Source organism: Dama dama, chromosome 4 (genome assembly GCF_033118175.1).
Source record: "Dama dama isolate Ldn47 chromosome 4, ASM3311817v1, whole genome shotgun sequence".
Lineage (NCBI taxonomy): Eukaryota > Metazoa > Chordata > Mammalia > Artiodactyla > Cervidae > Dama > Dama dama.
The window spans coordinates 61,917,969-61,933,528 of record NC_083684.1 but is presented as its reverse complement, the minus strand read 5'-3'; the positions used below and the strand labels follow the sequence as shown (position 1 = coordinate 61,933,528).

Genomic DNA, 15,560 nt, shown 5'->3' with positions numbered 1-15,560 from the left:
AGGAAATGGCAACCCACTCCAGTATTCTTGCCTGGAAAAGTCCATGGACAGAGGAGTCTGGAGGGCTGAAGGCCATGGGATTACATGACTGAGCATGTGTGCACGAGGGTGGAGGGAAATGGGTTGGTAGCAATAAAGTGGTAGAACTGAAAAAGAAAAAAAGCAGAGACATTACTTTGCCAATAAAGGCCCATCCAGTCAAGGCTATGGTTTTTCCAGTAGTTATGTATGGATGTGAGAGTTGGACTACAAAGAAAGCTGAGCACCGAAGAATTGATGCTTTTGAACTGTGGTGTTGGAGAAGACTCTTGAGAGTCCCTTGGACTTCAGAGATCCAACCAGTCCATCCTAAAGGAGATCAGTCCTGGGTGTTCATTGGAAGGACTGATGTTGAAGCTGAAACTCCAATACTTTGGCCACCTGATGTGAAGAGCTGACTCACTGGAAAAGACCCTGATGCTGGGAAAGATCAAAGACAGGAGAAGGGGATGACAGAGGATGAGATGGCTGGATGTCATCACTGACTCAATGGATATGAGCCTGAATAAACTCCGGGAGTTGGTGACGGACAGGGAAGTCTGGGGTGATGCAGTCCATGGGGTTGCAAGGAGTTGGACACGACTGAGCAACTGAACTGAACTGAGCAACTAACACTTTCACTTTTTTGTTATACCAGGTGTAAATAATCTCTCAGCAATGGAATGGCCCAAGCCTTGTGATACTGTTTTCCTGGTGAGTTTATCAGTTCTTTTCTGTTCCTCTGTAACAGCTGATATTTACCAAACAAGGAAGTTTTCTGACTCAGCAGAGATTTGCTTTTATACAGTTTTTGATACAAAGGGAACAATTCGTTTCTATCTTGTTGGGACTTTCTTTACCAACAGAGAGGTAAGTCTACCCATAAGTTTCAAAGCCAAGCAATTAAATGTTGTAACCCCCCCCCCCAAAGGAAATCTTCATGTAATAATGGCTTTTTTTTGTTTTTGTTTTGACTGCACCATGCGGCTTTTGAGATCTTAGTTCCCCAACCTGGATTGAACCCTGGGACCAGGGCAGTGATAGTGCCATGTCCTAACCACTGGGCCACCAGGGAATTGACTTTTTTTTTTTTTTTATTATAGCCATCCTAGTGGGTAGCATCTCATTGTGGTTTGGATTTGCATTTTGCTAATGATCATCAAAAAAGCAAGAGAGTTCCAGAAAAACATCTACTTCTGCTTTATTGACTATGCCAAAGCCTTTGACTGTGTGGATCACAATAAACTGTGGAAAATTCTGAAAGGGATGGGCATACCAGACCACCTGAGCTGCCTCCTGAGAAATCTGTATGCAGGTCAGGAAGCAACAGTTAGAACTGGACATGGAACAACAGACTGGTTCCAAATAGGAAAAGTACACCAAGGCTGTACATTGTCACCCTGCTTATTTAATTTGTATGCAGAGTACATCATGAGAAACACTGGGCTGGAAGAAGCACAAGCTGGAATCAAGATTGCCGGGAGAAATATCAATAACCTCAGATATGCAGATGACACCACCCTTACGGCAGAAAGTGAAGAGGAACTTAAAAGCCTCTTGATGAAAGTGAAAGAGGAGAGTGGAAAAGTTGGCTTAAAGCTCAACATTCAGAAAACTAAGATCATGGCATCTGGGCCCATCACTTCACGGGGAAACAGTGGAAACAATGTCAGACTATTTTTTTGGGCTCCAAAATCACTGCAGATGGTGACTGCAGCCATGAAATTAAAAGATGCTTACTCCTTGGAAGGAAAGTTATGACCAACCTAGACAGCATATTAAAAAGCAGAGACATTACTTTGCCAACAAAAGTCCGTCTAGTCAAGGCTATGGTTTTTTCCAGTATGGATGTGAGAGTTGGACTGTGAAGAAAGCTGAGCACCGAAAAATTGATGCTTTTGAACTGTGGTGTTGGAGAAGACTCTTGAGAATCCCTTGGACTGCACGGAGATCCAATCAGTCCATCCTAAAGGAGATCAGTCCTGGGTGTTCATTGGAAGGACTGATGTTGAAGCTGAAACTCCAATACTTTGGCCACCTCATGCGAAGAGTTGACTCACTGGAAAAGACCCTGATGCTGGGAGGGATTGGGGGCAGGAGGAGAAGGGGACAACAGAGGATAAGATGGCTGGATGGCATCACCTACTTGATGGACATGAGTTTGAGTAAACTCCAGGAGTTGGTGATGGACAGGGAGGCCTGGCGTGCTGCGATTCATGGGGTCGCAGAGTCGGACACGACTGAGTGACTGAACTGACTGTTCAACATTTTTCATGTGCTTTTTGGCCATTTGTGCATCTTCTTTGAAGAAATCTACATTCAGATCCTTTGCCCATTATTAAGTGGGCATTTTGTAAAACTGCCTTTTCCCCCAGCTCCTTAAAACCACCATTTCTATTAATAGGTATGATTTTCCTAGACCAATAACTTCTTAATGTTAGGTTTATGCAGAATGGCTAACTTCCATCCTCCTAAGATGCCACTGTCTGAAGATTCTATTAATTTCAGTCTATGTCCTTAAAAACGTTCAACCACAACTATGACTGAATGATCAGTATCACTTGCCATGAATGGAAATTTGCACATTTTCAATGGACAGCATTGCCCACCCAAAGTACAGTTTGGAGTCCTGGAGTTGAGGCAGTGTTAAAGCTACTTTCTCATTGGGGTGACCAAGAGGGATCAACAGACTCAAAAAGCAACACTGGTCTCTTGGGTAGATAGAGGAGATACAGCCCCACCCCTGCCAACCCACAGTGAACATGAAGCACTCGTGAGGGAAATGAACAGTCACTGTGACTGACACACGACTGGGTTGCCATGGCATAATCTAGTTTACCCACTGGCAGGATGCAAGGCTTTAGCTGAATGTTCCCCAACTTCAGTGATACACCACCATCAAATTTTTTAGGTGCAGATGTGTGCCATACATTTCCCTTCAGATCAGCTTTAAAAAAGAAAAAAAGAAAAAACTTAAATTGATTTATTTTTAAAGAGGACTTCCTACCTTTCCAGGAGTGGGGAACTGGTATCTCTCACCAGTAGAGGATAAAGGGGGAATGGGAAAGTAAAATAAGTACCAGGAGAGCAAAATAATGTTAAATTCTAGCAACAACTCTTACCTGAGCCCAACTGTATCTTTGTAACTAGAAAAGAATAAACAACATGCAGTCCACACCTCCTCCTTGATTAAGCAGAACTAATGAGGATGGAAAATTGCTGGTTGATGATATGCTGACAAACAGCTGAAAATGAGTGGCTCCCTAGCTGTCCTTGACCCTCTGGGGCTTTGGAGAAACAGAATTAATCATCTGATCATAGGACGGTTTTCACCATCAGGAGCCCTCCCCTCCCAGAACTGTGAGCACTTGACAGTGACTGTGTGCCCAGCCCCTGGCCAGGTGTGTGACACTGAGCGCAGAAAAGCAATCAACCCTCAGAAAGTAAAAAAACTTTTAATCAGAGAACACACACTCAAACATGAGGGTAGGCGTTTCTACCCTGGTCCACAGAACACAGCTCATTAGTTCACAGATAACACATACAGACAAATGGCTGCCAGCTTTCCACAGGGCCTCTGACTTCTCTTTGGTGTCAAAACTCTTGCTTGAATACACTTAGCAATTTGAGTTCCCACCCCTACCCCACCCCTTGGGTATATATCAGGCCTGTTGCTCAGATATAAAAGGCAGGGAGAAGTTGGACATTTTCAGCCATTTGAAAACCAGTACACTCCCCACGGTGGTGTGGTCAGCCGGTAAGTTCCCATTTTCAAAAAACCAACCAGTGCAACTCAAGGTGCAAGGTTTTAAATATCCCAGGGGCCCAGAGCATAGACTCTTGAACATTTTTTAGCACCAAAAATATGAAAGAATATTAAAACTACCAGAGTCCAGTATCTTTGTAAGAATGTTTGTGCTTCAGTAAACAGGTGACTGGATCCTGTAGCAAGTGGTACACAAAAGCTCAGAGCTGAGGAGGTGCCATCAAAAGAGCTTGTCATGTGGTTCCCTGAAGTAAGACTCAGTTGTAGAACAGGCCTGGCCACAGTGAGCAGTGAATGCAAGGGCTCCAACTCCAAGGAATCACCTGGCAACAGACAGCACTCCTCTATGAAATGAGACCATTCATTTCCCTTTGATTCTAGAAGCTTCAAGGCAAGGGCAGGACTTTAAAGTGTTGGTGATCCCCAACTTGGACCCTATAGTAAAGTGCCTGTGAGTGGCCAGGTTGGACTAATGATGGAGGATGAACATTCCAGAAGTCATTTCTGTGCATCACTATTTTTGCACCAAGTACATCTTCTGCATAGATTGTGTGAACCATGTGGAGACAATGATATCCACTGCAGCTTTCCTAACTGAATCCAGCTATTTACAGCTTTAACTTTCATGATAAATTTGGTCTCATCATTTAACCAACCATTTAAAATGGGAGACTATGGGAAGGGATAGCATGTGGATGTGGAGGGGATCCTTTTGAGTAAGAGATTTGGGAAGCTAGGAGTGGAAAATTCTTGCTGTGAGATATTAGATGTTAAGAGATTCTTCTTGGCTTTTTGTGGGTTAGTTAACAAAGTACTAGGACAGACCTGAGATGGAGGGAAGGAATAGACTTTTTTTTTTTTTTTTCAGTAAAGAACAAACGGCTTACATTTTGGAAACAAGCCAAGGGTATACTGAAGGAAAACTTTGAAAATTAAAGCCATGAGTAATATTAGTAACAACAGTAACTGCAGTTGAATAGAAAGAGGGTTGCCGAATCATCTCTTTCCTCTATTGTAAAAGAGTGTATTTGTTATATCTGATGTGTATTTGTAGCTCACACTTGGTGAGTACTATGTGCTGGGTACTTGGTTCTAAGTGCTTTGCATCTATTTATGTTCACAGTAGTCTTTTGAGGTAGTAACTAGGATTGTGCCTATCTTACAGATACAGATAGTGAATCCCCAAGACTCTCTGTAGGTCACTTAGGTACCTGGCAGGTGACAGAACTGGGATTGAACTCAGTAAACAGGGTCCAGTCTACCTGACTTCCAAAGCTCCAGTTTTCATTGTTTTAATGAAATGTGTGCAAATTTTCTAATCAATCTTTATTACTAGAGAGATTAATTACTCATGGGGGGGAGGGGCTTACACTGGGATGGTTTCAACTTCGGGCCTTGGAGGAACACACTCTGAGATGTCTGAGGGCCTGCTGCTACCCAGGGGTCATGGGGAGGGATTGCTACCTGCTACTTTGGAGTGTGAACTCACTGCTGCCGGCTGAGACCTGAGCAGCAGCACAAGGCTTTCTGACAATGTTGACACTGATATAGTTTCTTCTGGGTGTGAATTCTCTGGTGCTGACTGAGATGGGCCCTAAGGCGAAAGGCTCTCCCACACACACCACAAGCATAAGGTTTCTCCCCTGTGTGAGTTGTCTCATGCTGCATCAGATTTGTTTTCTGGGCAAAGGCTTTCCCACATTTAGCACACACATAAGGCTTCTCCCTGGTATGAACTCTCTGATGCTTAGAAAAGCACGAGCACTGCCGGAAGGTTTTCCTGCATTCCTAACAAACGTAAGGCTTCTCTCCAGTATGAATCCTCTGGTGTTGGATAAGTGGAGTACCCTGACTGAAAGCTTTCCCACAGTTGTCACATTTATAGGGCTTTTCACCTTTGTGAAGTCTCTGATGCTTAGAGAAGCACGAGCTCTGGCTGAAGGCTTTCCCGCATTCCTGACAAATGTAAGGCTTTTCTCCAGTGTGAACTCTCTGGTAGTAAATGAGTTGAGCACCCAGGCTGAAGGTTCTCCCACAGTCACATGTATAGGTCTTCTCATCTGTGTAAACTCCCTGGTGCTTAGAAAGGCATGAGCTCTCCTGGATAATTTCCCCACATTCATTCTGCTCAAAGGGTTTCTTTCCAGCCTGAGTTCCCTGATGCTGAATAAGGTGGTTACTGTGAGCCAAGACTTTGTCACACTTCTTAGGTTTCAAGGGCTTCTTCGTAGTGTGGACTAACTGATGTTCTAAGAGACGTGCACTTTGGCTGAAGGTCCTTCCACATTCGTTACATTTAAAGGGATGCTCGATCCCATGGAGGGACTGATGTTTGATGAAGGAGGTACTGTAGATAAAGGCCTTCCCACAGTCCCCACATCTGTATGATCTCAATCTAGAGTGGATCCTCTGGTGCCGGATGAGCTGTGAACTTTGCCCAAAGGCTTTCCCACACTGGTTACACTCAAAGGGCTTCACCCTGGTGTGAATCAACTCGTGCTGAGTCAGGTCTTTTCTGCGGCTGACGGTTTTCTCGCATTTGTTACACTTAAAGCACTTCCCACAGATCCTTGGATGCTCTCTGTGCTCGGGTTTCTCATATAAGATCTCCTGGCTCTCACTGAGTCCTTTTTCTCTAGTGTGAATGCTCTGGTGGCAAGTTGGGGTCGAGCAGCAAACAAATTGCTCACCACACTCCTGACATTCATAGGGGGTTTCCACAGCATGGATTTTCTGGTGCTGAACAAGGTGTTCATTGCAGCTGAAGGTCTTCTTGCATTTGGCACAGCTGTAGAGCTTTTCTGTAGTATGAATGGACAGGTGTCGAATCAGGTGGGAAGGCCGGCTGAAACTCGACACATTTGTGACATTTGTAGGGCCAGTAACCCGTGTGAACCCTCTGGTGTTCATTAAGGTGACTGTTCCGGAAAAGGCTTTCCCACATTCGTTGCATTTGTAAGGCTTCTCTCCACTGTGAACCCTCTGGTGGATCTTTAGGGCCAGGCTATGGCTAAAGGTTTTCCCACACTCATCACACTTATAAGGCTCCTCTGCAGTGTGAACAGACTGCTGTTGGACAAGCAAGGAGCTCTGCCTGCAGGCGTTCCCACCCTCCTGATCCTCAGTGTTCATTTTTGCAGCACGAATTTTCTGATGTTGGAGGAGGTATCTGTTGGAGTTGAAAGGTGCCTTGCATTTGGCACATTCGTAGCATTTCTGAGTATGGGTCTTCTGATGCAGAGAGAGATGAAAGGTTTGGCTAAAACTCTGGCCACATTCGTTACAATTGTAGGTTTTACCTGGGGGTGGTTTATGACACTCAAAAGGCTGTGAGTCGTGATCTGCTGGACAGTCACCATCCTGACTCTCCCATGGTTCTTCTTCAGTGTGAAATAGGTAGACAGGGAGGTCCACAGTGCTCAAGGGGCACAAGACAAAGGAGGAGAGACTGACTCAGGGAATGGAATGCTGAGCCCTGCTGAGTCTGGAAGGATGCAGAGGGAACAGACGAAGGGCACCAAAACAGTCACGTGCTGAACATAGAGGTACACGGAGATAAGGTGTGCAGGGTGAGGCTCCCCAATCTGAAGCCAGTGCGTGGCAGAGTGAAACCAAGAAGCAGGGGGTGGAGATGTGTGAGGAGACCTACTGGGGATGGAGGTCCCAAAGACAGAGGGCCCACCAAAGGACCACACCCTGTGAGCTCCCTCCACCCTTCCCTGGGGGGGGCCCTGGCTGCCCACTCACCAGCATCTGTTGACTCTGGGCTTTCTTTCACAAGGGCCTCCAGCTTTTCCCCACCATCTGGATGGAAGGTCAGGTTGGGTCTGGGGGGTCTATAGGGAGAGAAAGGCATTGTCACCAACCAGATGATATCAGCATGGGGGCCATCGGGCTGCTGAGCAGGAACTTCCTGGCTGTCCTAATGAGGACTCAGCACCCGATCCAGCTGTGCAGGGTTCCTGGCCCAGTGGAGGAGAGGGACCCAGTCACAATCCAGGGTGATCAGAGCCGTGACCACCAGGGCTGGGGATACAAAGGATCTGTAACAGCTCTTGAGAGAAAAGAGAGTTGCCAGTGAGAGTCATGTACCTCCTCAGTCATCCAGGACTCACTCACTCTCCCGTGGACTGGACATACCAGAGGCCGCCTAGGACGGGCCCCACGATGGGAATGTGTTGGGGGTCCCTAAGACCAATTCTGCTCCCTACCCTCTGCAAACTTCCTCAAGAGCGGGAACAGAGTTGGAATCCCAGGGGATGCATCCTACAGTGGGGAGAAAACCACTGCTGACTTCAAAGATGAGAGGCCGTGAGCACAGCAAGTAGGTTTCATTCGGCTTTCAGCTGAAAGAGGACAAGGAAAGAGATTCTCCCCTACAGCCCCCAGAAGAACCCAACTATGCACATGCCCAGATTTTAGCCCAGTCAGACCCACCTCCAGAACAGAGTCAGTGTATGTTGTTTTCAGCCACATTTGTGGCATCTGTAAAAGCAGCTACAGGAAAGGAATACACTGCTAATAAATACACATAGATGGGTGTCTGGAGGACTAGAGGAGAGCATTCTAAGTGCTGGCCTGGCACAAGACCTAGTTCCTGACACAGTGATTCCTGTTGCTCCCTCTTCTATTCATTGAGCCCCCAAAGCCAGTATTGTCTGTTCCAGACACAGAGGCTCCACCAGTGAGCAGCACGAGCTGCTGCCCGCAGGAGGCGCCCACCCCAGCACAGGGAGACAAATCATAAAATGAGCGGTGAGCAAGCCAGGCAGGGGAGAGGCAGGGCGTGCTCAAGGGGTCGCAGTTTGTCTTAAAGCAGCGAAGCCCCTGAAGCATCAGCTGGAGGAATTCCTCTACCATGAGGGAGAGGAAAGTGCCGATGGAGCTGGAGGGCAAGCATAGGTTTCTCTTCCCAGGCACTACTGACATTTGGGGTTGGATAATCCTTGAAATTCTGGAGTGTGTGGCAGCACCCCGGGCTCCACCCACTGAATTCTAGGAGTACACCCTCCACTCCTCCCAAGTGGTGACAATCAAAAAGGTCACCAGGCACTGCTGATGTCGCAGAATCAGGCAACTGAGCACAGTGATCTGAGGCGCTCAGGAACCAGGAGCTCACCCCCTGGGTGACAGAGAGCCATGGGTGATCCTTGAGCAGGGTGGTGACTCCCCAGGGCAGGGGTGGCACTCACTCAGCAGGAAGAGGTTCTGGTAGTTGTCTAGCGCCGTGTCCCTGAACAGGTCTCCCTGGCCCTGCCCCAGCTGCTCCCAGTTCTCCAAGGTGAAGTCCATGGCTACGTCCTTGAGGGTGGCAATGTCCTGGAATGCAGCGGAACTGGGGTCAGGGAGGGGCCAAGAGCTCTCCTCAGCACCCTCACCCGCCACATGCCAGGCCTCTGGCAAAAGTCATCTTGTGAGAAGCTTCAGATGTGAGACCCCATATTTTCTAGGCAAGGACAAGGAATCTAGAAAAGGAGACATGCTGTCCCTTCAAGGTCACAGAGGCAGGTCTGCCTCATCCTAACATCCACCTACCTTGACTTTTGCTTTTTTCAGTGTTCAAGATTTTAAGTTTTTTAAATTTTTTTTATTTTAAAAATCCAAGCATAGTTGTTTTACAATGTTATTTTCTGCTGTACAGAAAAGTGATTCAGTTGTATATACATTCTTTTTCATATTGTTTTCCATTACAGTTTATCACAAGATATTGAATAGTTCCGAGTCATACAGTAGGACCTTGTTGTTTACCCATTCTATATGTTAACAGTTTGCCTCTGTTCATCCCAAACTCCCAATTCATCCCTCCCCTACCCCCTCCCCTCTCTGCAACCACAAGTTGATTCTCTATGTCTGTGAGTCTGTTTCTGTTTCATTTCCATTTTCATTGATTCATTCAACAAACACCTCAAGGCTTCCAGTGTGCCAGACCAGTGATATCTCTAGGGACCCAGAGATGAGTCCCAATTAGTACCTGTCCCTGTGGAGTGCAGAGTCTGATGGGACTGACAGATATGGGCAGAGACACCCCAACCTGGTGGATCTGTGTTACAGTGGAGGAGGCAGGGGTGACCTGGGAGACCAGAGCCGTGAGGAGCTAACGCTGCCCAGGAAAGGTGGGGAGAATAAACTGAGTCTTGAAGGCTGTGGAAGATTTACCAGCTGGAGATAGTGGCCACAGTATATTCTAGCAGAGGGAAGAGTCTGATCAAAGGCAGGAAGCTGCAAAGTATGGAGTAACATTTTCACACAAGGCCAAGAAGGGAATAGTACAGCTTGTGTGACGGAAACTGAAGAGGAGGGAAGAGGGGGCCAGGACCCAAGCCATGCAGGGATGGGCTGAGAAACCTGGATTTTATCCAGGGGGCAATAAGGATTTCTGGAAAGGTACCAGGCAATAAGGATTCCTGGAAGGGTACTGAGCAGGACAGTGACAGTGTGAGAGCTTTCCTTTGAGACTGATTGGGAGCGGGGAAGGGGGGCCATCATAAGACAGTGAGCTGGAACAAGGCAGGCCAGATGTGCAGCCTCTGGGGAATGACAGGTTGGGATGAGAGGGACACTTGACTCACCTCAGTTGTAGCTGATGGGGACCAAACAACCAGGTCCTCATTTTAGCTCCTCCTCCTTCCCCTCCACAATCCTGGCTGGCAGGGCAGCAGGAAGGACTAGGAAACTGGGAGAAAGTGTGCCTTCCTCCTAGGGCTGCCTCTCTGGCCATGCTGGAGGAGCTCCCAAATCGTCCAGAAGCAGGAGGAGGAGTGAGGACGTGTGTCTCCCTGCAGGAATCACAACAATTCTATTTACTAAAAGCACCCAGCCCCAGCACTTCAGAGCCTACAAAGCAACTTCACAGCCCTCCTTAGCACTTGTCAGGGTTAAGTACAGTCCATAAATACCCACGTGGGAGATGTGGACATTCAGATCTCTCACCTTGTTGGAACCTTCTGTCTTGCTCACCACTGTGGGCACAGTGCCTGGCACACAGTAGGGACTTTTATCATCTCGAAGACTAGAGTTCAGGTGAGCCTCCAAGACTTGCTATTTCTACAACAGCACGATTTCAACTTTTTTTTTAACTATGACCCACAGTAGCACAGACAATATATACTATGACTTCTCATTTGCATACATAACTGAACAAAAGCTTCATGAAACAATACTTCATCTTACAAAGTAGGGTGGACTAGGATGTTTACTATTTACTTCACTTAAAAAGAAAAAAAAAAAAAAATGGTCACTGCCCACTGGGTCATTCTCAACTCATAATAGGCAAAACACTGTACACTGGTGTGGCCTCTATGTACTTTCTAAGTGGCATATATCTACAGGTGTTGAAAGCATTCCACATCATGAAGCAACACCATGGGTCCATAATTCTTAAGCCTCTGGGCCAAGTATGCTTTAAATTCAGACATTTTCAGATTATAAAAAGGTAATCCACCATATACGGTGTATTTCATTAAAATCCCAGTGCAGAGGGCAAGGAAAAAGGGGAACATTTCATAACTGAACACTTCAATATTCCCAGAGTGGAGGTAAAAATATCCACTCTAGCGAGGATAATTCAAAGTAATAAATCACAGCATTTCTAGTCAGGTTCAGGCATCAATTTCATGGAAAAAATGTTTGGTTCTCAGAGCTTTCTAGATTTTTTTTTTTAAACAATGAAATACATTTTATTTTTTTTTATTGGGTATTTGTTGCTGTGCATGCTCTCATTGTGGCGAGCAGGGGCTACTCTCTAGTTGCAGTGCTCAGGCTTCTCATTGCCGTGGCTTCTCTTGTTGCAGAGCACAGGCTCTAGAGTTCACAGGCTTCAGTAGTTGCAGCACGTGGGCTCACTAGTTGTGCTGCAACCTGGATTAGCAGCTCTGTGGCAAGCGAAATTTTCCCAGACCAGGAATTGAACTCATGTCCCCTGGACTGGCAGGTGGATTCTTATCCACTGAGCCACTGGGGAAGCCCTTTAGGACTTGCTCCAGGAGATGAAGGAAGAAGTTGACTAGCAGTCACCAGCTGAGGCAAGGTGGGATTCTCTCCAGAGGGTTTTTCTCAAGGGGAGTGGCTTCCATTCTTTTTTTTTTTTTTCGGCCTGGCTGAGCAGCTTGCAGGACATCTTAAGTTTCCTGACCAGGGATCGAACCTGCATCCCCTCTGCCCCGAGCTGGAGCCCGAGGCGGCAGGTGCCCCAGAAGGCCTCTGGGCCCCAGCGCTCCCACTTGGAACGCGGGCCCGGGCCCAGGCGCCATGGGCGGCGTGGTGGTCCGGACCAGCAGGGCGGCAGCGGCAGGGCGGAGCTTGGCGCCATGAGAGCTTTCTAGATTTTGTGACTGCAGATAATGGAATGTGATAGGCCTATGAAGTGAAGTGAAGTGAAAGTCGCTCAGTCATGTCCAACTCTTTTCGACCCCATGCACTGTCGTCTGCCAGGCTCCTCTGTCCATAGGGATTCTCCAGGCAATAATACTGGAGTGGGTTGCCATGCCCTTCTCCAGAGATCTTTCCGACCCAGGGATCGAACCTGGGTCTCCTGCATCTCAGGCAGATTCTTTACCACTGAGCCACCAGAGAAACCTCAGGCCTATAATAGCTAATATTTTATGCAACAATGATTTTCCTCACAAAGGGGTTAAGACTTGATTTGTGAGTATAATTCAATCCACAGATATAAAAAAAATTTAAGTATAATTTACAATGTGTTAGTTTCTGGTATACAACAGTGATTCGATTATACGTATGTATATTCTTTTCCATATTTTTTCCATTATTATAGGATACTGAATATAGATCCCTGTGCTATACAGTAGGATCTTGTTACCCATCTTATATATAGTAGTTTACATCTGCTAATCCCAAACTCCCTATCCATCCCTCCCTCAGGCCCCTTCCCAATTGGCAACCACAAGTCTGTTCTATGTCTGATCCACAGATGTTTTATCTGGCCTGAGTTGGCATAGAACGTTTGGTTTGTTTTTCTTTAAAATTTTTTTTTATTTTTGGTTGCACTGGGTCTTCATCGCTGTGCAGGCTTTCTTCTAGTTATGGCAAGCAGGGTCAACTCTGTGCTGTGGTGTGCGGGCTTCTCATTGCGGTGGCTTCCCTTGTTATGGAGAACGGGCTCTAGGACACGCAGGCCTCAGCAGTATTGGCTCATAGACTCTAGAGGGCAGGCTCAGTAGTAATTGTGGCACACAGACTCAGCTGCTCCATGGCGTGTGAGCTCTTTCCAGACCAGGGATTGAACCCATGTCGCCTACATTAGCATGCAGTGAGCCACAAGGAAAGCCCTGGCACAGAATGTTTTGACAGAAAATTCTTCTAAGTAATCCCAAACTCAAAAGCTGGGAGATTTCACCTAAAAATTCAATTTCCAGTTTCTGAAAAGTTCTAGGATTTGGCCACATGGGGTCTGCATGCCCACAGAACTCCCACAGAGTTTCTTGGAAGCCATTTAGAGCTCTCCACACCTTAGATGGGATGATCTCTCTGAGAGGCCCCACAGTCCTCACCCAGACTCTTCTCTTCATTTCCTTATCTGCCTGGCCCTCACAGACATCTGAATTTAAGAACTCTATGGACAGTTTCCAGATCCCATTCTGTCCACATCTCATAAACTCTTAGCCCTGGGAGGGAAGAAACTGGAGCCCTGAGGTGAAGCTCAAGGTAAACCACTCTGTCATAGTAACTTAAGGCAAATCATCACCAGACTGGAAAGTCTTAGGCCCTGGAGTCAGGGAGTCCTGCCTCTTCCTGGTGTGGGACCACGGCCACATCATTCACCCTTTTTCTGTGTCACTTTCTACATGTACAAAATGAAGCAGAAAAAAACCAACCACAATCTCTTATCTACAATTCTAAAAACAAAAGGCGTAGAACCAGAACTTCATTCATAAATTGGTAGTCAAACTGAACCCAAATCGCCACAGACTATGCATAGTCTTTATTCTCCTTCAGTGTGAATATTAATGGCTCTTCCAGCAGAAATATTCAATTTTCAAGAATTGCCCCAGATATCATTGGGGGTGTGGCCTAATTATTGTTATGCCCGATGTCCGAATCTCCGGGCGGGAAGAGAGAAGGCCTCCAAGACAATCAGCTCTCAAAAAGGGAAGTTTATTGCCGACTGGAGTCAGGGCTCCTGCCGCATCCAACGCAGTGGTGCAGGGTCAGAGAACCCCGAGCCCAAGCTGTTACACAAATTTATAGGGTGAGCACACACCGCCGTTGGTAGTTGGTTTAAGCGGATTGGTTACAAGTTTGCAAAACAATTTAATTGGTCAAACACACTCAAAACTTTCGCGCGCGCTTCCCCGGGGGTTTCCGCCCCGTTCCTAATTGGCAAACAGCGGTCAGTGTTAAACTGATTGGTTGTATCCAGGTGGCCTGATAATCTTACCACCCAGAAGTAGGAAGGCCTACTCCTAATCTAAGCTGCCTGCCATGGCGTTACTTCTGCTCGCCTCACATTATTAAATACTGTTGTTTGTTTTGCGACCAGATGGACTGTAGCCCGCCAAGCTTCTCTGTCCATGGGGTCTCCCAGGAAAGAACACTGGAGCAGGTTGCCATTTCTTCCTCCTTCCCCACCCAGGGATTAAACTCTTCTCCTTCCCCACCCAGGGATTAAACTCGCATCTCCTGAATCGGCAGGCGGGTTCTTCACCACTGAGCCACCTGCGTGCCCCCGTACTCAGTCGCGTCTGACTCTGCAACCCTGGGGACTGTAGCCTGCCAGGCTCCTCTGTCCATGAGATTCCCCAAGCAAGAATACTGGAGTGGGTTGCCATGCCCTCCTCCAGGGGATCTTCCCTACCCAGCGATAGAACTCGTGTCTCCTACGTCTCTTGAATTGGCAGGCGGATTCTTTACCGCTGAACCACTGGGAAGCCTTGAGCCCCAACTATGAAATACCCACACCATTAACTTTCTAAAGTCTAGAAAATTCTGACGACAGGATAGCTGCTGCGGAGACTACAAGAGAAAATGTGAGAACAGCACCTGGCACACAGACAGCGCTCAAATGAATGGTAAATATCTTGAATTCCTAAAGAACTCCTATTCATTCATCCCCCGAGATCCTGCCCAGCTCTGCCAACGACTTCAGGCAACTCACTACCTCCTTCAGTCTCAGTTTCATCATCCAAGAATAAAATGAAATAGAATCGTTCCTCTCAGGGCGGCCGGTTAGGGTTGGAAAGCACTTTAGCAAGATGTGGTAGTGGTTTAGTCGCTAAGTCATGTCCGACTCTTGGCGACCCAGAGGACTTGAAGCCTGCCAGGCTTCTCTGTCCATGGGATTTTCCAGGCAAGAATACTGGAGTGGGTTGCCATTCCCTTCCCCAGGGGATCTTCCCCACACAGGAATCGAACCTGGGTCTCTTGCATTGTAGGCGGATTCTTTACCAACTGTTCTACCAGTGAAGCACGTTAGCAAGATGCTGATCCTTTACTCCGAACCAGCCTTCAAGACTCCACCTAGATAACTACAGCCCAAGGCGACGGGCTCAGAGACGAAATCGCCCCAGGAGCATTCCGTCACCCCTCGGAAAGGACCCTGACCACAAGGCTCCGCGGTGAGCCCAGCCCCGGTATATCCTCACCTCGAGACTGCAGTCCACCGGATTAACAGACATGACGCCAGCCGGGTGAGAGACGGAGACGCGACTGCTCTCACACGCGCCTCCTCTTATCCACTTCCGGTGCTGGGAGAATTTCTTCACGACTACTTCACCCAGGAGCCTCTGCGCCAGAGCCAGGACTCCGTTTCCCAGAGGGC

The 15,560-nt window shown here is 47.3% G+C and overlaps 1 protein-coding gene across 2 annotated transcripts; it reads right to left on the bottom strand.

Annotated features, from left to right (window-relative positions):
- Positions 1–3,454: 3,454 nt before the first annotated feature.
- On the bottom strand, positions 3,455–15,539 carry ZNF473 (zinc finger protein 473). Of its 2 annotated transcripts, XR_009692489.1 has the most exons (5): positions 15,385–15,536; positions 10,354–10,560; positions 8,977–9,103; positions 7,532–7,620; positions 3,455–4,107 (listed from the first exon to the last, which is right to left on the bottom strand). XR_009692489.1 is itself a non-coding variant. In XM_061139926.1 (4 exons), the coding sequence occupies exon 4, from the start codon at positions 6,914–6,916 to the stop codon at positions 5,573–5,575; it is 1,344 nt and encodes a 447-aa protein (XP_060995909.1). In that variant the 5' UTR covers positions 6,917–7,620; positions 8,977–9,103; positions 10,354–10,560; positions 15,385–15,539; the 3' UTR covers positions 3,455–5,572. The 2 variants fall into 2 exon arrangements, 1 of the variants encoding a protein (XP_060995909.1); XM_061139926.1 differs by having other exon boundaries at positions 3,455–7,620; positions 15,385–15,539.
- Positions 15,540–15,560: the final 21 nt, after the last annotated feature.